This window comes from Leptopilina heterotoma, unplaced genomic scaffold (genome assembly GCF_015476425.1).
Source record: "Leptopilina heterotoma isolate Lh14 unplaced genomic scaffold, ASM1547642v1 Lhet_253, whole genome shotgun sequence".
Taxonomy (NCBI): domain Eukaryota; kingdom Metazoa; phylum Arthropoda; class Insecta; order Hymenoptera; family Figitidae; genus Leptopilina; species Leptopilina heterotoma.
Window position 1 is genome coordinate 136,226 of NW_025110966.1, and position 23,842 is coordinate 160,067.

A 23,842-nucleotide genomic window follows, 5' to 3' on the forward strand; every position below is an offset into this window, starting at 1 on the left:
ATAAAATGCAAATAATACTAATTTATTATTATAGTAGTTAGTAGTCTGTAGTTAGTAAGATAATAGCCTAATAGTTAGTTAATTTAAAGTTAAATACAATAGTTTTATTTAAAAGTAAAAAATCCAAATATAAAATACAATATAAAGTAAAATGTAAAATATTAATTTAGTTATTGAGCAGTTAGTGAGCTGGTAAATTAGTAGTTAGCAGGATATTAATTTAGTAGTTTTAACTAGTAAATTTGTAGTTAGTAGTTAGTACCCGAGTCGAAATTTAGACCCTACTTAGCCTCTAAAAATGTAGGGCTTATTCAGGTTTAGCAGTCGTAAAGTAGGGTCTGATTTCAATACAATTTTTAAAAACTAGACCCTACTTTGACTCCCAAAACAGGCTGAAATTTGCCAATCTTCCATTTGGAGAAGCAAAGGAGGGTCTACTTCTAAGAAACCTATACCGTACTTTTATACCTCGTAGACCCTACTTTCATACTCCTAGACCCTACAATTAGAAAAAGAAAAATTTGAAGATTTGCTCAGATTCAATTGAAGCACTTGGGATGAGTAAAAGTGGAATTTTATGTGTTTTATAGCGTCTATATACACGAAGTGTATATAGACGCTATAAAACACATCAGTATTTATGAATTTGGAGTACTTTTTGCATTTGCAGTGTTTCAAGTAATGCATTAAAAAATAATTCTAAATTTTCTTTTAGAATGTAGGGTCTAGGAGTATGAAAGTAGGGTCTACGAGGTTTAAAAGTACGGTATAGGTTTCTTAGAAGTAGACCCTCCTTTGCTTCTCCAAATGGAAGATTGGCAAATTTCCGCCTATTTTGGGAGTCAAAGTAGGGTCTAATTGTATTAGAATTAGACCCTACTTTACTACTCCTAACACTCAATAGACCCTGAAAATTCAGGGTGAAAGTAGGGCTTAAATTTCGACTCGGGTAAGTTAAAAAATTTACTAAATTAAAAAATTAAGAAATAGGTTTAAAAGTACAAAATTCAAATATGAAATGTGATGTAAAATAAAATGTATAATATGAATTCAGTAAGTTAGTAGTTAGTAGGCTGACAGTTAGTAGTATGAAATCCAGTTACTTGGTAATTAATTAAAAGTTAAACCAAAATATATTAATTAAGCTTACAAAATCTTAATGAAGAAATTAAAATAATAATTTTATATAAAATGCAAATAATACTAATTTATTATTATAGTAGTTAGTAGTCTGTAGTTAGTAAGATAACAGCTTAGTAGTTAGTAAATTTCAAGTTAAATACAAAAGTATTATTTAAAGGTAAGAAATCCAAATATAAAATGCAATATAAAATATATAATGTAAAATATTAATTTACTAGTTTGAGCTAGAAAATTAGTATAGTTAGTAGGCTAGTAATTTAGTAGTTTGAGCCAGTAAATTAGTAGTTAGTATGGGCTACTAAATTAGTAGTTAGTAACTCAAAAAGTAAAATAAAAAAATACTAATTAAAAATTCAAAGCCGGAATAAAAAAAAACAGAATAAAAATGATTATTTTCTTCTATTTTTATTCAGATTTCCAGACATTAATGAAAATATTTACCAGGTGCAAAAAAGTAAAAATTGATAGATCTTTAAGAGAGCAAAAAAGCATATATATTCGTCTCAAGTGTGTGTATATTCGAGACAGAAGAGAGAACTTGAGAACTCAATGTCCAACAAAGTAGAGATTCCACAGAGACACTGGGCACGCGCCACTCAAGAAACGCCCTCGCTTTCTTTTTCTTCTTCGTCTTCGTCTTCTTGGCAGTGATTCTCTCTTTATAAGGGGGATATAAGTATATCAGGACTCGAAGCAAATGGCACGCGAGACTTCCGGGCCCCGGTATCAAATTTGTTCTATTCTCCTTTCAAGAATCTAAGGATCGCGACCCGCGATCTTTACCGTATGTGAATGAAAGAAAGCGGAAGCTGGGGTCCTTTGGACCCCTTTTTATAACTCACATTGTCTATTCGAAGATAGGGGGAGGAGGGGGGGGGGTGGGTAACACTGTAAAGTTGAATGTCGTGTGCCCTTATATATACGCACGCAAACCGTCTGGTCGTGCACAACAAGGTCACCCCCGTTTTTACTCCCCCTCCCCCTCACGCCCTATCAAATCCTATAAAAAGATCAGTCGACTAATGGCGAGAGCAACGCATATTATAAGAGCAGTTGGACCGGTTTCCTATCAGCTGTTACTCCTTGCATTTCTTTTTATATAACTTTCATTATATTTTCTTGTGCAGAAGATAGTTGAAATTTTTGCGAGGAATTATTTTTAATTCAAAATTTTAATTTTAATTCAGGTTTTATTTTGTAAGAAAATTGCACAAAATTGTTAAAATATTTTTGTTTTCATTCAAAACTATTGTTGTTTTATTGACGAAAATCGAAAGAAATGGAAAAAGATGGGGAAAAAGTTATAAATATGCGTCAGTGGATCAGTTGGTTAAACGACTGTATTCATAGCGAGAAAACTATCTTCGGTTCGATCCCAACCACCTTAGGAATATTTTTAGAAACTTTTAATATTTCTTTGGCGTGAAATTTAAATTTACTTAAACTCTAATATTAAAATCCGAATAGTATAATTGCACAATTTTATTATTGCTGATAAAAATAATATTAATTATACAATTCAGGTTGAATTTATTAAAATGTACAACGAAGTTGACAAAAAAATTTTATATTATTAAATAAATTTGATTGTAATTGCTGAAAATCGAAAAGAAATAGACAAATGTGAAAAAAATTATAAATGCGTTAATGGATCACTTGGTTAAACGGCTGTATTTTTAGCGAGACAAATATTTGTGGTTCGATCCCAACCACCTTTGGAATATTGTTAGAAAATATTTTTAAATTAAATAAAAAAAGCAATGTTGCAAAAAATTATTTCACCATAAACTAAGAAAATTTCAATTTGATATTAAAAAATTATCTCTCGACCTCGTTGAGGGGAAGAGAGGGGGAGGGAGTACATGTAGAAAATTATATTGTAATGAAGAAAATTTCAATTAATAATAAATAAAAATAATGAAATAATAACTAAAAAAGATCAATTTTGATGAAAATTATTCAATTGATAATAATAGAAAAATTTTGTAACACAATTTTAAAAAAATGCCTCACTTTCAAGAAGGGAAAGGTGAATAGAATGCAGAAAATTCTACTACAATAAAAAAATTTGTTTAATTAACAATTAATAATTAAAAAAATCCAATGTTGATAGAAATTATTTAATTGACGATAAAAAAAAAAATTTTGAATTGAAATTTAAAAAAATTTCTCGCCCTCGAAGGATGGAGGGAGAGAGTGAGGAGGGGTAACAATAGAACAATTTATTGTTTTCCTGACTTTTATCCAGATCTTATTTTCCTGAATGTATTATCTTGTTATTACGACTATTTGACGGAACCTCGAGGTTTTAGGTTACAGCCTATTGTTAAACGAATGTCGGAATCAAAATGAGCGCACAGACGGCAGACGGCGGGTGAAAATGTATATATGAACCGTTCGCTCGAATAACGGCTTAAGTGTTTTTGAGGCATTTTGGAAAGTCTTAAAATTAACACTAATTTATAAATTATAGGTAATTTAAAGCATTACTATTTAATTTAATAGGTTTTGCTTTAAACAATTCCAATCAAACATTATAATTTAGATGTTAATTAACAGGATGGTAAGCGTCTTTTGAAAAACGGCTTAAATCAACTTAAGCCGTTGTTCGAGCGAACGGTTCATATAACGTTTACACACATTCACATATATACAAACAAGGGAACATTCCGTTTGTGTTTGTGCATACACACGGCCTTAATACATATATGTATACATATAGGTCCGTCACTATTTGACGAAACTTTAATCATTTAGGGATTCAATTGAATCGAAATCCCAGAAGACTGTGCGACGATAGGACACCTTTTTATCGCTGCATATATAAAATAGTTGATGTGTGGAAGAAAGAAAACCGTTAATTCTTTCTGAAAATAGTTAAAAAAAAATTTTTCGACCTTTTTTTTTGATTTTAAAGTTGAGAATCGAGAATTAATTTAGTGGTTTTAATTCGAAAAATAGTTTTGCTTATGAGGATTTTAAAAAACGAATTCAATAGAAAATTAGGAATATGGAAAAAATGGATAGTGGTCCAGGGGTAATTTAGATGGTTTCACAATTGTAAAACTAGGGTTCGATTCTTCGCAGGTTCAAATTTTTTTCCCTTTAATTTTAATTTGGTATTTATTCGTACATGAAAATTAAAGTATTATTAAGTAGCACAAATAATTTTTAATTCCCTCTGCGAATTTTAAATAACATTTAATTATTTTTTAGCAACCGTTTCTTTTTTCCTGTATATTTTTTTAACGAAATAAATTAATTAAAACAGCAACGAATTGTAAAAGAAGAAAAGTTACAAAAATAAATAGAAAGAGCAACAAATTTGTAAAATAAGAAATAAGTTTAACAAAACTTGTAAAGTAGAAAAAAAAATTTAGAACCAGGGTTTTTGGGGTTAATTAAGGACGTATTTAATAAATAGAAGCAATTAAGGGCGAGACAATAGACAGTGAAAAAATTTTAAAATGCAGAATTGATATAATATTATAAAAGAAAAAATAATACGGTGCTCTAGAGGAAATGTGCTTGACTTTGCAATTGTAAGGCCCGGGTTCGATTCTTTTCAAAGTCAAATTTTTTTTGTACCAGAAAATTTAAAAACTAAATCGTATAAATAATTCTTATCAACAAATTGATAAACAAATAGTAAAATAATAAAAATAAATAGATAAATAAAATTAATAAACAAATTAACAAACAAATAGTAAAATAATAAAAATAAAAATAAATAGATAAATAAAATAAATAAACAAATTAACAAATAAATAGAATAAGTAAACAAATAAACGGAAAGAGCAACAAATACCAAAATAATAAAGATAAAAAAGAAAAATTCTAAAATATCGAAGAAAAATTAATAAAAAAAAAAATCCAAAACGAGGATTTCTTTTATTTTAGGGTTAATTAAGGACGTATTATAATAAATGAAAGCAATTAAGGGCGAGGCAACAAACAGAGAAAAGGCGAAATTTGACATGTACGTGCGCTTTTAAATGACGACGTTTCCCATGCATGGCTTGTTGTATTTATGAAAGCACCGACAGGCATTACACAGCGTGGGGCGTTTTTTCAAGTTAAAAAAGAAGGAGTGAAAAAAAATCAGTGATAACGAGGCACCTCCCCGGAACTCAACGTGGGGTACATTTGAAGGGAACCCCTGTTGACTGCGCAGCTGTGAACCCCCCCTCTCTCAACCCCCCCAGGGAGTCTCATGAACTCGAGATATCGAGCGAGAAGCGGTTTCCAGATATCGAACACGGTGTGCAGCCCGTGCCATTTTGTCAAATTCGCTATTCAACTCGAGTTGCACACGTGTGTAATGATTCTGAACCCATGACCGTTTGCTCATATGTGCGGTTTTTAGATCTGGATCACTGCACCTCTTCTTGTTTCACTCAATCAAATCAGTTTTCTTTTTTTTTTCATTCATTTTTGTCTCGTCTCTTCTCATCTGTATGTAATAAATATATTATATAGTTATCAATGGCGAGGGGGAGGCGGGGAATAATCAATATTCTGATAGAAATATTACCAATTTTTAGTTTTGAAATTATTTTTTTTTCTCTTTTAAAATATTTTAAAGTTGAGAAATTTTTAATGAAATAAAAATTCACTTGGGGAGAAAACGAATGTTTTTGACACTCTCTATGTGGATTTTTTCCAAAGTTTTCTAATTTTTATTAATTTTTAAATTTATTAAAGGTATAAAATTTTTTAACTCTCCGAATGTTCAAAAACCTCGAAAATTCAAATACTCGAAAATTCAAAACCTCGAAAAATTCAACTCCCCGAATTTTCAAAACCTCGAAAATTCAAATCCTCGAACGTTCAACTTCCCAAGTGATTTAAATGAAAGTTAAATTTTTTTAGAGTAAATGAATTTATTTAATAATTTATTTATTTATTAATTTTTTTATTTTTCTATTTAATTATTAATTTTATTATTTACCTATTTATTTGTAAATTTATTAATTCATTCATTAAAACATATTTTGCGATTGGATTTAAAATACAGGATCATATTCCCTAATTGAATTTGTTAAATAATGTCGAATATAGTTTTAGAGAGATAATTCCAGTTTCTCACCGCATCAAAATGAATATCCATAACGAAAACTTTTATGTCAAAGAAAGTTTGTAAATTAATTTTTTTTTCTCCCCGTTTTAATTCAAAATTTCCTTGCATGTATGTATCACCAAGATAGCAATCTTGGTGAATGAGAAATCTGAATGAAAATTCAACTGGGAAGGTAAATAAACTTGGGAGAAGTAAAAGGACTTAATTCAGAGATCCCTGATGGGTTATATAAAACGAGACGTCTGGCAATTTATTCCTCACTTCCCTCGGCAAATCTCCGCGCACAGTTCTCCAATTAACTTTAAATCGACCATCCGCCTAAAAACCTTCTAACCTCGGAACAATCAAATTCAATCCTTTCGGTCATGCCCGCATCGAGTCGACTCGAATTTGAGTCAAGTCGAAAAAACAAATAAATAGGGAAGGAAAATTAAAAGTAAATAAAAAAACAAATCAAAAAATAAAAAAAACCAATAGGAAAATAAATAAAACAATAAATAAAAAAATTGATATTTAAATTAAAATAGTTTAAATAAAAAAACAAGTAAAATAAATGAATCGTGAAAATACGAAAAGAGAAATACTTTTATTTGAAACTAGATAATTATTATTATAATATTAATATATTATAAACAGAAATCAGAATTATAAATAATAATAATAATAATTACTATAATTTTTCTTTCAATAATTTCTACAAGTAAATTTTATTATTCTAAAATTATTTATTTGTTTACCAGCAACAATTCGCGCGCTGAAGCTCGAGGCTTTTTTCTTACTGACATTTTAAAATAAAATTAGCAATTTTAAAATAGTAGAATTTAAAAATTTTCTAATTTAAATTTTTGTTGAAAACACTAAAAAAATTCAATTTTGGAAAAATTACAAATAATTTCAGAAATTTTATTTATTTGTTGTTTATTTGTTTGTTTATTTGTTTATTTTACAATACAAAACGCGTTTCAAAAGGAAAAAAAAATATGATTATGATAATAAATAATTATTTCGACTGTTGTTTTAATCTCATCAGTATTGGATTTATCATCAACGTTGATTGAATTCGAAAATCGTGACAAAATATTTTGCGCTCCTCCCACGCCCCCCGCGTTATGTTTAAGACCAGCTAAACTTTGAATCGGCTTAGAGTAGATATGCGGTGAGAGAAAACGACTAGGGGAAAGTTTGTGGCCGAATTATGTGACAGGGGTTTTAGTATTGTGCCTCCTGTCATCCTCAGCAGAACCTTCCTTACCCCAAATGCTAATTATATGTCACCCGTTCACGCGCCAAATCGTCAAACGCCCAAATCATCGCTGGAACAATAAAGGGTTGTTCTAATAGGCCCGATATGTATAAATAGAATGTGAATTTTTTTTTAAAGTCCATTGTTTATTTCTATACACAGCAGTTAAAAAAACGGCTATTTATTTATTAATTTATTTATTTACTTATTTATTTATTTTATTATATTTATTTATTTAAATTTATTTATTTATTTATTTATGAAAATGAAAATGAAAATAAAAATGAAAATGAAAATGAAAATGAAAATGAAAATGAAAATGAAAATGAAAATGAAAATGAAAATGAAAATGAAAATGAAAATGAAAATGAAAATGAAAATGAAAATGAAAATGAAAATGAAAATGAAAATGAAAATGAAAATGAAAATGAAAATGAAAATGAAAATGAAAATGAAAATGAAAATGAAAATTAAATTAAAAATTAAATTAAAAATTAAATTACATAATCGACCACTAGGAATTTGATTTTAAGAATTTACACTATTAAATTAATTAATATTTTACAATAAACTTATCGGCAAGATTGCTGAAAGCTTACAACTTAATTTCGAGTTTATTCAAAAAACAGATTATTAGATTTTATTTCAAAAAGTTTGTTTTTTGGAGGTGAACAAAAGGAAAAAAATGTTTAACACCGGACAAATTTTCTCTCATTTCGTATATTTTCTTATCGCCACTTAAAGGCGAAGAGCGATGGGCGAAAGGGCTTCATGAGCAAGTATATCTATTCTGAGAAGGGGATAGTGATTGATGTACCAACAACACGCGAAAACAACCCCTGTACTTTTCTCTTTCGCCCTTCCTCTCTCTCTCTCTCTCTCTCTCTCTCTTTCTTTTTCACCCACTTACTCTGGAATGCTCATGCATGACATGCAACGATTAACCTTTACCACACACTATTTTTAAGACATCATTTTTAAAACGTGTACAAGGGAAGAAAAAGTTAAATCTAATAGGTCAAAAATGTCTATTATCAAGAATTTCAAAATACAATTTACAATAGAATGCAATACAGTTTAGATGGTTTAATATAAACATTTTAAGTAGAAAACTTCTTGTTCGGTCAGACAATTTGTTTTAAGAGTAATTTCAAAATAGAATAGTTTAGCAGCTTTTACTATTTACATCGAAATATTGTAATAAAATATAATTTAATATATTATATTATATATTATTATTATATATATATTATATATTATTATTAATACATTAATATTATTATATTATATTATATTATATTATATTATATATTTTGATATAAATAAAAAATGCTATATACGATATTCTATGTAGAAATTCTTAAAATCTGTTGTCTGACCACATAAATAATTTTCTACTTAATTATTAGGAAATTCTATATTATAATATATATTATAGTTTGTTCCATTATATTTATTGTATTATAATATTTTGATGCAAAGAAGAAAGGCTGCTAAACTGTTCTATTTTTAATATTTTTATATTCTTCATACTGAAATAAGAAATAGAAAATAATCTTATAAAGTGTTATAGTAAGTAGAAAAATCCCAGTGTAGTCAGACAATTTGTTTTCACTTTGTTTTAAAAAAGAATATTTTAACTGTATATAATATATTATAAACTTATACTATAAACGATTCAACAATTTTCTATTAAATGACTCAAAACAACTTGTCTGACCACACATGGAATTTTCTACTTATTTATAATAGTGAGCTATATTATTTACTAGTTATATCTAAATACATAATTAATAATTATAAGAATAATTATAAGACTATAGTAATGTCAATATTATTGTATTATGTCATACTATTATAATTTATAAATATTATAATACAATATAATACCTATATTTAGTTATATCTCTATATAGGCGAAAATACTGAAAACAATGGAAAAGAAAAAACAGAAAAAAATATTTTTCAATAAAAGCAAAAACCTTCGGCCTAAAAATAAATAAATAAATATTATATTCCCGCACGAATAAATAACGAAAACTAAAAGAGACAATTTCTTTTATTTTGTTAAATAATTAAATTTTTAAAAATTTTTCAACCGAAAATATAAAGAATATATATTAATTTCTAATGATTATGGTAAAAAAACACCTATATAAGTTGAAAGTAAAAAATGTATTGTTTGTTTTGTAAAAAGGTTAGGAATAATAGGATATATATATAGAGAGAGAGAGAAGGAGAGGAAAGGGAATAATAGAAAAAAAAATGTGACGATTGGCTGCGGTGGATAGTCGTTGTGTGAAATTGTAACAAAAGTGGGGAGATGAGGAGAGGGATGACACATTGTTACAGTGCTTAACGAGCAGCCAGGGCAATCAGTATTGCTCCCCACAGCCCACATGGCAATTCTACCAATTTATTTCAATCCAAACGAGACATGGCCGATGCGAGGGGCCATTTTGCGATCATTTCAATCCGCAGTCAGACGGAAAATTCGACAAAATCATTTCAGAAAATCGTAACGTGTCCTTTCATTATTATTGAACTATATATCATTGTAACAATATTGATATATTCTAATGTTTTTTCGGGGTTTTTTTTTTTTTTTTGAAAATGGAAACGAAAAATTAAATTGCAAAAAATGCTATTTTAAATACTGTGATAGTCAACTTTATTATTAACTATTATTGACTATTAACTACTGTCAACTATCTATTAACTAATATTTTCTACAAAGTGTTGCGAAGCAACGTTTTAATTCGTTTTTTGTCTCAATTTGATATCCACAGAAAAATTGTGTACTATTAACTTATATAGTTAATAGTACATTAAATATTGGTTCTATAGAACCAAATATAAAAATGTGAACCTCTCTCTCTCTTTTTTTTTTTTTTTTTGTTGAAAATTTTCAAGACAAATATTTCGCATGGAGATGGATTTTCGAGGTGAATTGTTAATCGCAATCCTTTGGGGGGATAATCGATGCTTAATAAAGGAAATTGAAGAGAGAGTGAGAGTGGAGTGCCGATGATAAGACGATGGGAATAGAGACAAGGACTTGGAGGTAATTAACGATTTCTCACAAACGCGACGAGCAAATTTACAAAACCATTTCAAGTTCCTTGAAAACTCCTTCAACTTTCTTTAAGTCTTTGAATATCCGTTTGCCGCCGCCGCACTAATAGTTTACTGGCTTGATTGAAATCGACGGGCCATTCGTAACAACGTTAGTAAACTTTGCACATTAAACGCCCTGGAACTACCCTTTCAAAATCTTTGAGGAGGGTAGGTTATAGAAACTTCATTATTCACCTGGTACGAAGACATTATTTCCGAATTCTCATATGTGTATACACATACACATATTAATATATTATACATTATAATAATATCATTCTAAGTCTTAATTAGTAAAAATGTTTACTAATTCGAATTGGTGACTGACTTTTTGTTTTTGAATTAGTAAATTTTAACTAATAAATAGTATTTTCTACTAATTTATTAGTAAAATTTACTAATTTAAAAACAAAAAATCAATTATTAATTTAAATTAGTAAACATTTTTACTAATTCAAACTTAGAGAGCACAATATATGTAATATAACATGAATATTTTTCGATTATCAACAATATAATAGATAAAAAATTTTTTTTACCTAAAACAGCTACAAATTTCATAACATTAGCGAAATTTTTACAGTTGTTACAATAATTACTTTTGATATTCTAGAAAAACTCATTCCTTTTCCAGATAACGTTTTTTTTCCGTATCCATAAAATATAACATAAATATTTTCCGATTACCAAAAATATGCGGCTATAAAGTTACATATATTCAAATGTTGACAATTTGCTATAGTCAATTGTATAAGTTTTTTTTTCTTCTCTAATCTGAATGCAACATAATGATATACTTTGTTGTGAGTATTTAGTCGACAGTTGCGCTGTTGTATGGCGTTCAAGCCGCATTTTATGGCCGTTGGGGCGTTACAGAAGGGGGAAGAGGGGGGGGCAAAAACAGAGAAAGAGAGAGAGAGTCTTTACCTCTCCATTTCTCACCAGGGGAAATGCTGCTCTCCCTCTTTTAACCATCCCCTGATTATTAGGGTTGGCTTCGGTGCAGGACAATTGAAAGTTACAAAAGAGGCGGAGCTCCCAAGAGCCTTCTTGCTCTCCAGATTGTCGGTCTCGAGTTGTTTAAGATTTTTTTTTTATTCTTTCTCTCTCTTTTTTTTTGAAATCATTCCTTTTTTTCACAAACAAAGCGTATCCCAAGATTTAACAGTCTTATTTTTTCTTTGCCCATCAAGAAAATTAATTTCTGCCCCCTCCTCCCGCCTTTGCACTTGTCGATTTCTGAGCTAATGAAGATAAATATTTTTGGCAATTACAAAAGAAAACGGAAGTTATATGTATTTTTTCTTTTAAAAATAGAAAAAGATTTTTATTAATTCGAAAACAAACATTATTTCAGGGTTGCCACTGGTCAGGGAAATCAGAGAAAAGTCAGGGAAATTAGAGATTTTTATTAAAAGTACTGGAAAAAATAAATTTTTAGAATTCATAAGAAAATTTCGAATTTTTTGTGTCTTTTTTGTTTGCCTCATGTTTGCCTATGAAACTACCACGAATTCTAATACAAAACCTTCAAAATATCTTTTCCTATTTCTAACAAAAATAAATTTTTTAATATTATTTAATTATTTCAAAAGTTTTAACGCAATTATCGCAAGAAATTATTTGAAAATAGAAGAAATTATTATAGAAGAAGAAATTGAATTATTTTTAGGAATTTGGATAAAATTCTTTGCAAAATACAATTATTTTTAAAAGTTTTTGTCGATTCAAGAATTTTTAATATTTACTATTTTTCTAAAATTTATCAAAAGATTTAATTATTAAAAAAAAATTTTTGATACAATTTTACGAAAATATTCAATTATTTTTATAAATAATAAAATTTCATTTAGGAATTCGTATTATTTTCATCGCAGAATTTCAAATACTTTTAATGCAATTTTAAATAAATTTTTCGAAAAATGCAATTAATCTTAAAAATTATATTAAAACTTGACGAAAGAATTTAATTTTAAGAAACATTTAATTATTCAATAAAATAATAAAATTTAGTTGCAATAATTCGATTATTTTCATAAATGACTTTTAATTCGTCGCAGAAAATCAATTATTTTCAAAAATTTTTAAGTATAATTCTGCAAAAGAATTCAATTATCTTGATAAACAACAAAATTCTTCCCATAAAATCAATTATTTTGAGGAATTTTTAATAAAATTCTTTTTTAAATTTAATTATTTTGATAAATATATCAATATTCATCACAAGAATTCAATTCTTTGGGAAAATAATAAAATACTTTGCAGAAATTAAACTATATTTTCAAATTTTTTTTTAAATTCTCGTCAAGAATTAAATTATTTTTATAAATAAATAGCGAATTCAATTCTTTAGAAAAATAATAAAATACTTCGCAGAAATTAAACTATTTTCCAAATTTCTTTTAGATTCTCGTCAGGAAAATTATTTAAACAAAATTTAATAAAATTCTTCACATGAATCCATAATTATTTACATAAATTATTATTTAAATTCTTCTCATGAATTCAATTATTTTCACAAATTTTAGTAAAATTCTTCAAAAAGTTTTTAATTATTTTTAAAATTAATTTTAATTAAATTTCTTAAAAACAAATTAATATTTTCAAAAGTTGTTAATAAAATTCTTCTTAAAACTTAAATTTTAAGTTTTTATTTTCTAATCTAATATATTTAACTGAAGATTTTTCAAATAATCGACATTTCAAAAAAATTGAATTGTGAACAAAACGGATTTGAAAATTCTCAAAGAACTTTTTCAAAAATTATTAAAAATAATTGATTTAAAGAAGAATTGTAGTTAAGAACTTAAAAATCCTAGAAAATGTTTATTGAATTGAAATGATGAAAATAATTTTGACGAACTTAAAGGAAAAATATTCTTTTATAATATAAAATTAAAAATAATGATTTTATCACAAGGTCATTTTTAATTATTATAAAACATGAAGAAAGCTATTACTCTGAGTTGAAGACTCGGAGTGATTGATTTCTTCATGTTTTATAATAATTTCCACAGTTGTTGAATTTCAAAAAAGTTTAAATTAAAAATTTTTAAACATCTTAATTCCAATGGAAAAATAATGATTAAATAGGGGAATGTAGTCAAGGTTGGTCTACTGTCTAGGTAGGCCACTCGCGTTTTTTTGTCAAGTTCACTAGCGCCACCTACGCGCATGCTTGTCGAAGCTTGTCTTAGTAAAACCTAACTTTTTGTTCAATTACATTTTCGGAGGATCGAAAATTGTGTTTTCTGTGACGTCGGTACAAAAAAAGCTCAAAAAAAGTTTTGTGCATAATGTGAAAAACCATTAATAAAAGATAAAAAACAAATTGAATCGTCAAGGCAAGTATGCAGAACATTTGTGGGACTCATGGTTGAAAGAAAAACAAAGTAAAAGAACGAATCCCGAAACGTATTTCTTTATGGTTACAACAATTCGGTAATGTTACTTACTGTCAAGGTCGGCCACTATGTGTTTAAAATGCGCAAAGATGAGGACGAGCTACTTCATTTGCAAAAACTGCAATTCTGTATAACTCATAATATAATTGATCATCTTATTAATATTTTTATTTAATTTTATTAATATTTTAGTGCAAAATTTTTTTTTATTTATATTTATTTTTTTATATTGTTTATTTTTATTATTTTGTTATTTCATTAAGTTACAAACTGTAAACAATAAAGAATCAATTTTCCGTAACTCCAAACATGTTATTTTATTTTTTAAAGATTAATGCCCTTTAAATTTTAAACATGGCCGACCTTGACTGTAATGGCCAACCTGGACTACAAATTTTTTTTTTTTTAAATCTTTATAACTTTTTCATTTTTAAACCTGTCAATTTACTTTGTACAGAAAAAATGTTCCTATTAAACAGGACTTTCCAACCATATACTTCAATTGTCCAAATTCATTTTTTAAAAAAAGTTATAAACAAAAGTCAAAAAGGTGGCCGACCTAGACTATGTTCCCCTATTTATTTAATGAAGAAGTTATTGTTTTCAAATAATTTTGCAATTAAAAAAATTACTAAATAAATGCATTAGAGAATTTTTTTTGACTATTTAATCATTGTTAGAGTGAATCAGAATATTTTATTACACGGAGAAAAAAATAAAGTAACTTTTACCATACTTTTATATAGTAAAAAATTTCCGATAAAGCATTTCTGGTAATTTTTGCTATTTTTGGAGTAAATTTTGCTACGTTCGAAATAAATTTTACTAATTTTTTACAAATATGTACTTTGAACGTAGCAAAATTTACTCCAAAAGTAGTAAAAGTTACTTTATATTTTTCTCGAGTTAGGGAAAAAGGGAAAATTTTCTCTGGAAATCACGGAAAAGTCGTGGAATAACAAAGTTAAATTTTTGTGGAAAACCTGTATTTTCTCTTAGAATAATTATTTCTTCTAAGAGTAATAATTATTTTCTCAAAGAATAATTAGTTTTTCCTCAGTGTAAATAAAAGAACTGATTAAAATATTTTTTTTTTTGCAAAACGTTCTGTAATTTTCTTTCGCCCTTCTTTTTTTCAAAGAGAGAGAGAGAGAGAAAGTATATTTTCGAGTCAATGTAACCATTGGGGTCCCAACCAATTTCAACCGTCATTCCAAGTTCAAATATAACGCCATTCCGCGGAGCAAACATTTCTACTTTCGTCGTGTAAACCTTGAGAATATATATGTATATATATACCTCGGGGAAGCTTTACTCTTGAACCGTGCTGACCATTTTGCATCTCATTCACTTTCATTCATGCCCTTTTTGCTGAATATATAGCTGAATATATAGGTCCATTTGTATGTACTGGTTACAAGACTACTCGACATATGAACAATATATCTCAACTGAAATCTCAGTGCAAATTGCATGCCCTCTGGGATAATGCTTCATTCGTCAAGGTCCGCAGAAGGAGAAAAAAAATAATAAAAACTTTATACCTCTCTCTTTGAGAAAAAAGTTATATACGCAAATATGAATGCTCAGACATTCGGAGTTCTTACCACTTTTCAGATTCTTTTATACTATTCACGAATGTGGACACAGACATTCCTTTTTTTCTAATTCATGCGCGAGAGCGGCGCACTGCGAAACTAAATAATGCTCAAGATATGTTTGTTTTTCCTTTAGAGAAAAAATATATGGAAATAAAGTCTTCAATTTTATTTAGTATACGAAACAATTTTCCCTTTTTGGTTTTTGGCTCTCATTCGGATCAAACTACAAATTGATCCAAGTTCTTGGTATCAATTTGGATCCACATTTTTGGTATTACTTTGGATCATAAGCTATATATATATATATATATAAGTTGATCCAGATTTTTAGCATTAATTTGAATCAAATTATTAGTTGATCCAAAATCAAATATTTTATATATGTTTGATAATTCAAAAAATGTTTTTGAATCAAAATAAAAGAAAGAGAGAAAGAATTAACATTCAGTTATAAGAATTAAGTGGTATTAAGTAATAACGAGTGATATTAAGTGATAAAGAATGATGTTAGGAAGGAAGGTGAATTGTATTCTGTTCCAAAATGCTGGTAGCAGTCCTTTAGAAAATTGTAAAGTAGGAGGGCAATATGAGAAGGAAGTTACTCGCCCCACTCCTTGTCAGGTGACCGCCCTCTCATGGCCCCTCTCAGTCGGCTAGTTTCACGTGCCCCTATATCGTCAATCTTCAACGGAACATTCACATGCACACACGGAAGTTTGTTCCACTCACGTGAAACGAGAAATTTAAATATAATCCGTAAAATGTTACGACCTTAAAGTTCACAGTCTTTTTTTTTTGGTGCGCATATTTAGTTTTTTAAGTTTTATCACCATGGTTGTGTTATTGTAAGTGAAAAAAGTGTTAATTACCAGTGAATTTTTCATTAAAAACTCGAATACATTTCGAATATTTCTTATATATTTCGAAGTACTCCTAAAAAGTATCTTTAGGAATGTTCATAAAAAATTGAATCTTTAGTGTCCAAGGAATGCTTTTTTGGAATACTGAACAGATGTCTTTTCAAGATATGCATAGGACTAAAACCTTCCGCTAATTTTTGTTTAGAACATTAAAGAAATATTTGTTTGGAAACCCATTTTGTCTCAATTTGATATCCTTAGAAAAGTTGTGATGCTAAAGAATATTTGTCTTACATGCTCAGGAAATGTTTTTCATTTCATTTACGTTTGTTATGAAGTTTGTTTGGAATACTAAAGAAATGTTTGGAATACTAAATGAATTTTGAGAAATACTAAATGAATTTTGAGAAATATTAAAAGGATTTTAGAAATATTAAAGGAATATCTATAAGATTAGTAAAGAAAAATATGTTTGCACTACTGAAAGAATTTTCATTTGGATCAGTGTTGCAAAGTTTTTTTTTTGTATATAGGTACTCCAAATTGTTAGCTATTAGCACTTCGATTTTTATGATTAATTACAATATGCAGAGTAACAAATCATTTTAGTGGTATTTTAATAAAAGTTAAGACTTTTGTTAAGGAATTTTAGTGGAAGCTCAATAATATTGATGCTACAGAATATTAATATTAATAATCTTATTAATACTGTGGAACATTAATATTAATAATAATCTTAGTACTACTCTGAATCATTAATATTAATAATCTTATTAATACTGTGAAACATTAATGTTAATAATCTTATTACTACTATGAATCATTAATATTAATAATCATATTAATACTGTGAAACATTAATGTTAATAATCCTATTAATACTGTGAAACATTTTTAACAGCATCTGGGAATATTTATGCAAAATATCAAACCAATTATTAAAAGTAGCTTAACCTCCCTGTTTTTTCTACTATTCCAGATCCATAATGCAACCATTTTCAACGAGCACAACAATGGCGACAGATCCACCGACAAGTTTACCTCCAGAACGTGGACCATCGCCAACGCCATGTCGAAATTTAACATTTTCCATAGCAAAAATAATGGAACCCGACAAACGTCTCACCGAGTGCAATCAATCATCACAACAAAATGCCGCAACAATAATTCATCAATCGCAAACAATTTCAACTCTCACCTACTCGGCCCATTTGGAATCAGCCTTTAAAAAATACGTCCCCACAATACGACATCAAAGTCTTCTTCAACACTATCCCCTTCTCTACTATCATCCAAGTCCCCTATTAAGAGCATTCCCCAATCCAGGACTCCCAACACCGCCATCATCAACAACAACAGCATCAACAACAACATCTTCATCATCAGCAGCATCCACTCAAAATTCCCCACCACCACCAAATTTTCAAGAATCATCACAACATAATCATTCAACAACCGATCGACGTGGCAAAAAACGACCCCTATCACCATCGCCACCAGTAACAAATTTATCAAAACAAAAAACATTCACGTGCAACGAGTGCGGCAAAGTGTTCAATGCTCATTACAATCTCACCCGACACATGCCCGTTCACACTGGTGCAAGGCCATTTGTCTGCAAGATATGCGGCAAGGGTTTTCGTCAGGCGAGCACCCTATGCCGTCACAAGATCATTCACACCGCCGAGAAACCCCACAAGTGTGGAACCTGTGGAAAAGCCTTTAATCGTAGTTCAACATTGAATACACATACGCGAATACACGCAAATTTTAAGCCATTTGTCTGTGAATTTTGCGGCAAGGGCTTCCATCAGAAGGGCAATTATAAAAATCATAAATTAACGCACAGCGGTGAGAAGGCATATAAATGTAGTATTTGCAATAAGGCATTTCATCAGGTTTATAATTTAACATTTCACATGCACACGCACAATGATAAGAAGCCATTTTCATGTAAAATTTGCGGTAAGGGCTTCTGCAGGAATTTTGATCTCAAGAAACATATGAGAAAATTGCACGATGCCGGTTCACCGATTATGAATGGTTTAGGTGGAACATCGGCATCGCAAAATCATCATAATCATCATGGTCAACATCAGGCTGGCTATTCGTCGGTTCATCATTCGTCGGGTCATCCATTTGTCAGTCCATTTCTATTGCCACCGCCGGGTTCAACGAGTTATTTATGCAAAATGTTGTGACATGAGAATGTTCACTATGTGAGAAACAAGAGTCAATATCCATTAATGATTGGATCATCGTCATCGTGTTATCCTTCGGATATTGGTGCACTTGTTCAATCTTCCAAGTGAAGATGAAATCTTCATTTGATCAGTGATATATATATATTATATGATATAAAGTAAGGGAACATTAGGAAAGTATTGTATATGTAAATGATTAAATTGATTCAGGAGAGAGTGGAGGATTATACAGTGCCGATCATAATTTTTTATGTTCTGGAAACTATTATGAAAACGGTTGCTATCGTAATGGTTACGATAGCGACTGTGAATGTGGTAATCGTTAGTATACTAACGGCTACTATGGTAACGATTAATATACTAACTGTTATTGTGGTAATTGTTACTGTACTAACGGTTACCATGGTAATTTTTACTATACTAACGGTTACCATGGTAACGATTAATATCTAGCAAGGTTGTTATAGTAACTGTTGCTTAGAAACGATTTCTACAGCAATAATTACCATAGCAACCGTTACCATACCAAAAGTTTTCGCAATAGTGATTACTGTATAGCAACGGTTACCATACCAATAATTTTCTTGTAACGATTACCATAGCAACAGTTGTTACAGCAACTGGTACCTAGCTACGATTACTATGGCGATGACTACTATATAGTAACCGTTACCATACCAACAGTTTCCATAGTAACAATTACTGTAACAACGGTTACCATAACAATAATTTCCACAGCAACGATAACCATGGTAACAGTTTTCATAGTAACCACTACCTAGCAACTATACCCTATTAGCACAGAATTATTCCATTCACATTCCTGGAATATTCAGTCGAATCTTAAGTAATATTCCAAAGAAATATTTCTATTCAGTTGGAACACTGAAAACATTCCGAAGGTCGGCAATTTTAATATAATTAAAATGTGGACGGAATATTCCTTCAGAATAAAGTGGAAATATTCGACTTAAATATTGTGGGAATATTCCATTGGAATTTTGTGAAATTATTTTTTTATTACTATTAATATTAATGATGATACATTAAACAATTTTCTCAACATTGAAATTAATTATCAATTTAAATTGAACTGAAATAGTTTTTTGAATTTAAAGAGTATAATATTCATGTTATAATATTCCAATAGAATATTCCTGCATAATTCAAAAGGAACATTCCAAAGATTGTCCACATTTTAATAATCCTAAAGTCTAAAATAGAATTTCTAAAATTATTAAAAACAGTAAAAAGTAAAAACTAAATTGGAACATAAGGAATATTCCTTTGGAGTATAATATTAAATATTCCAGGAATGTGAATGAAATATTCCGTGTTATTAAGATATTACAATAGTTATTTTTAATATTCGAATCAAAAAATGAAATTAAAACCCAATTCTGACAATGTAACGGTTGTCTTATAGTAATCGCAACGACGTTAATAGCAAGAAAATATTCCATTAGCATTCCGGGAATATTCCATTAGAACATTGTGAATATTCCTTCGGAATATTCTATGCACCTGTAGGGATAAAAAAAATCACCGACTTTTGTAAGCTTTCCTTGGAATAATGTGGAAATATTCCATCTAAATATTGTGGGAATATTCCATTGGAATTTTGTAAAAATATTTTTCATTATTATTCGTATTCTTGATAAAAAAATAATCAATTTACTCGACACTCAAATTACTTGGAAATTTACATTGAACTGAAATAATTGTAAATTTGAAAAGTATAATCCCCAATGGTACGGAATATTCCATTTCTCATTCCTGAAACATTCCATTGAATCATTAAAAATATTTCTTTCCAATATTCTATTCACATTTTAGAAATATTAAAATGTCTGACCTTTGGAATATTCTTTTGAAATAATATAATTAAGCAGTAATATTCAATTGAAATATTGTTAATTAAATACTATACGATCGGTGGAATATTCGAATATTTCACCGAAATATTACTTTTTAAATTTACCTCTTTATTTAATACTTTAAATTAAATATTCATGAATTTCTTCAAATGTACCGAAAATTAATTAGTATATCATCAAAAATACTAACAAGAGAAAATATCTTTACAAAATTTCAATGGAATATTCCAAAAGTGGAAATAGTATTTCAAAGGTCATATATATTAATATTACTCAAATGTGGATGGAATATTTCAGAAAAATATTCCAAATGATTCAATTGAATATTCCAAGAATGTGAATGTAATATTCAGTGATATTGGGAATATTTCTTCTACAATATTCCAATAGAATATTCCTACAAAATTCGTAAGGAACATTCCAGAGTTTGAATATTTTAATATTCTTAATGTCTAAAATTAAATTCGAATTCCTAAAATTTCTAAAAGCTATATTGGAAGATGGGAATATTCGAAAGGAGTATTCCTTATATTTCGAGTGAATATTCAAAGAAAGTGAATGGGATATTCCATTTTTATTATTTTTTAAAGGATTTTGTTTACTGGATTAATAATTATGACCGGTGCTGTAATTTTTGCGGAATAAAGTGAGGATCGATTTAAAATAACAAAACTCGACTTTGACACGTTCAGTGACAAAAAAAATATTTCAATTTCTAAAAAGAAAACACAATTGTAATTATTAATGTTAAAAAATTCTGTTTAATATTTACAAAAAGAGAACAATTCCGTAGAGGAATAAAAATTCGAATACTATGTGTTATGTAATATCTACGAAATTCGACTTAAAAATTACTGAAATATTTTTCTAAAATGTTCTTTCAATAATTCTCAAAAATATTTAAGAAATATTTCACAAGAATATTCAAGAAAAATTTTAAAAGAATATTTAATATGCACAAAATTATTCCACAAGAATATTTCTTAAATACTTCACAAAAATATTCCTTGAATACTACTAAAACATACTCGCTAAATACTCCAGAGGAATATTCCTCTAATATTCTACAAAATAATTTTTAGGAAATTTGTGGAAAAATTAAAAAAAAATTTTTTTGAATCATTTAAAAAATTTTTTAAATAAATCCTTAATATTTCTCTGAAATAATTCTACGGATTTTTCACCAAAATATTCCCAAAAATAAAAAAAAATATTCAAATATAATTTGTTCTCTCAAGTGGAGTAAAAAATTGATTCATTTCGGTAATGTTTACAAAGAGAAAATTAATCTTGTAAATTCTGGTTTATCGACAAATTATAAATTAAATTTAATATTAACTGACAAATTTACTTACCTGTTTCAAGATGAATATCAACAAAGTGAATATAATTTACTCTCTGAACGGCACGTGTAGTTTTGTCACTGACAAGTCACTAATGAGATTGCTGATTTGCTTTAATAACCAGGGGAGGAGATGCAATTGACTTCCGCGATATATAGTTATCTTGTAAATATTTGTAAATAATCGTCACATATGAAAATCAAATAATTTTATGCGGAGGACGAAAAAAAGAGAGAAATGTGTAATTATTTTTCATTGAAACGCTCAATTTAATTGAATAAAAATAATTCAATTAAAAAACAGTAAAAATTTCCACCAGACAAACAGTATTTTTTTGCGAAAAAATATTTATTCGAATAAACAGAATTTTAGTCAATCAATTTAATTGGAACTAAATTAATCCAAATTATATTAATACTCAAAAATTTTATTTTTGTTATTTTATTAAATAAAAACAAATTTTTATTCTATTCATTTGGAATAAACTTTAAATAAAGTAAATTCTTTTCTGATAAAATAATTACACGAACTAAAAGAAACACGACGTATGTAAATCATTTTAGATAAGTGTATAAATTGGTGTGATAGTAGAATTAAGAAATTTAGATAGAAAATAAAATGTTGGTCATTATTATCGTTACCATTAAAAAAAAATTATTACAATGTGAAATATCATCGATAATAACCAATATTTGCGTATATTAATTATAAGCACAACGAATGTGCTTGTGAAACAAAAAGTATTACCATTGAAAATTATTTTTTTGTAATTATACTTATTACACTATTTGACTAAAATGAAATACTCCCTGAAATTATTATACCAAAAATAAATTATAAAAATTCTCCTCTAAAAAAAATTACTAGATTAAATTTATTCAATAGTAACACAAAAAAAAATTTTATACAAAACTGAATAGAAATTTTTACTGAAAATATTCACAAAGAAACATTTTTTTTTATCATAGCATTTTTTTACCATAGAATTTTTTTACCTTAGAATCTTTTTACCTTAAAATTTTTTTACCATGGAATCTTTTTTACCATAGAATTATTTTTTTCTCTCTTAAATTTTAAATTTTTGTTAAAATTAATCAAAGAATTTTTTTCTGTAAACTTTTTGTCTAAAAAAATGATGATTTTCTTTTATTATATTCTAATTTTTTCAAAATGGTTTTTATCTTCAAACAAAAAGTTTTTAAAATTTACTAATGTTGTTATTATTAAAAAAAAGTTTCGTATAATGAGTCAGGGAACATTGAATTTTGGAGAAAATCTCTTACTAGAAATCGATCATAAAATGCTACTATTTAAAATTTAGTCAAATTGCAATAATGATGAATTAAAAAATCATTAAGGCAAATGCTACATATTGAAAAAATAATATATGTAGATACATGATAAAGTAGAAAAATTATATGTATGTATGTGTCCCCTCTTGTAAATATAAGTCACTCCAATGCAATAAATTTATCGATATATGAACAATCAGAAATAACGTCTATTTTTATTTCACTTCTCTCGATTTTTATTATAAAAAGAATTCAATTTTTTTATATACTGTAAATTATTATATTATATATTTTTAAAATGTTATTAAATTAATTAATTTCTCTATTTCTTAATTTCTTAATTTATTAAAATTATTAATTTATTAATTTATTAATTTATTAACTTATTAATTTGTCAATTAATAAATTTATCAATTTGTTAACTTATTACTTAATTAATATTTATTATTTCATATTTAATTGTTATTACACTAAGTAACAAAAAATTTGTATTGATATTAAAAATTAATAAGTTAATAATTATTGACTTAATAATTTTTTTTTGTTAGTCGAATTTTATTAAACGTATTTTTATTAAACTAACAAAATTTTGTTTTTCATTTTGTTGAAGTTTAAATCTAACGCCAACGAATCGATATGATAAAGTTTATTAAATGTCAGCTAATTTCTTAAAGACGT

General features: G+C 27.6%; 1 protein-coding gene and 1 long non-coding RNA gene across 3 annotated transcripts in view; both read left to right on the forward strand.

Moving 5' to 3' along the window:
• Positions 1-19,683, forward strand: part of LOC122503277 (fez family zinc finger protein 2-like) — a 47,679-nt gene extending 27,996 nt beyond the window's left edge. The window contains exons 1-2 of one of the 2 annotated variants that reach the window (XM_043613750.1): positions 16,290-16,433; positions 17,428-19,683. In XM_043613750.1, coding sequence (XP_043469685.1) covers positions 16,420-16,433; positions 17,428-18,649 — 1,236 coding nt within the window. In that variant the 5' untranslated portion in view covers positions 16,290-16,419 and the 3' untranslated portion in view covers positions 18,650-19,683. Of the gene's footprint in view, positions 1-16,289; positions 16,434-17,427 lie in introns of those variants that run through there. The other variant, XM_043613752.1, reaches the window with a different exon arrangement.
• The window catches only part of LOC122503279, an 87,703-nt gene that overhangs the window by 52,178 nt on the left and 11,683 nt on the right, over positions 1-23,842 (forward strand). The gene's annotated exons all lie outside the window — the stretch shown is intronic.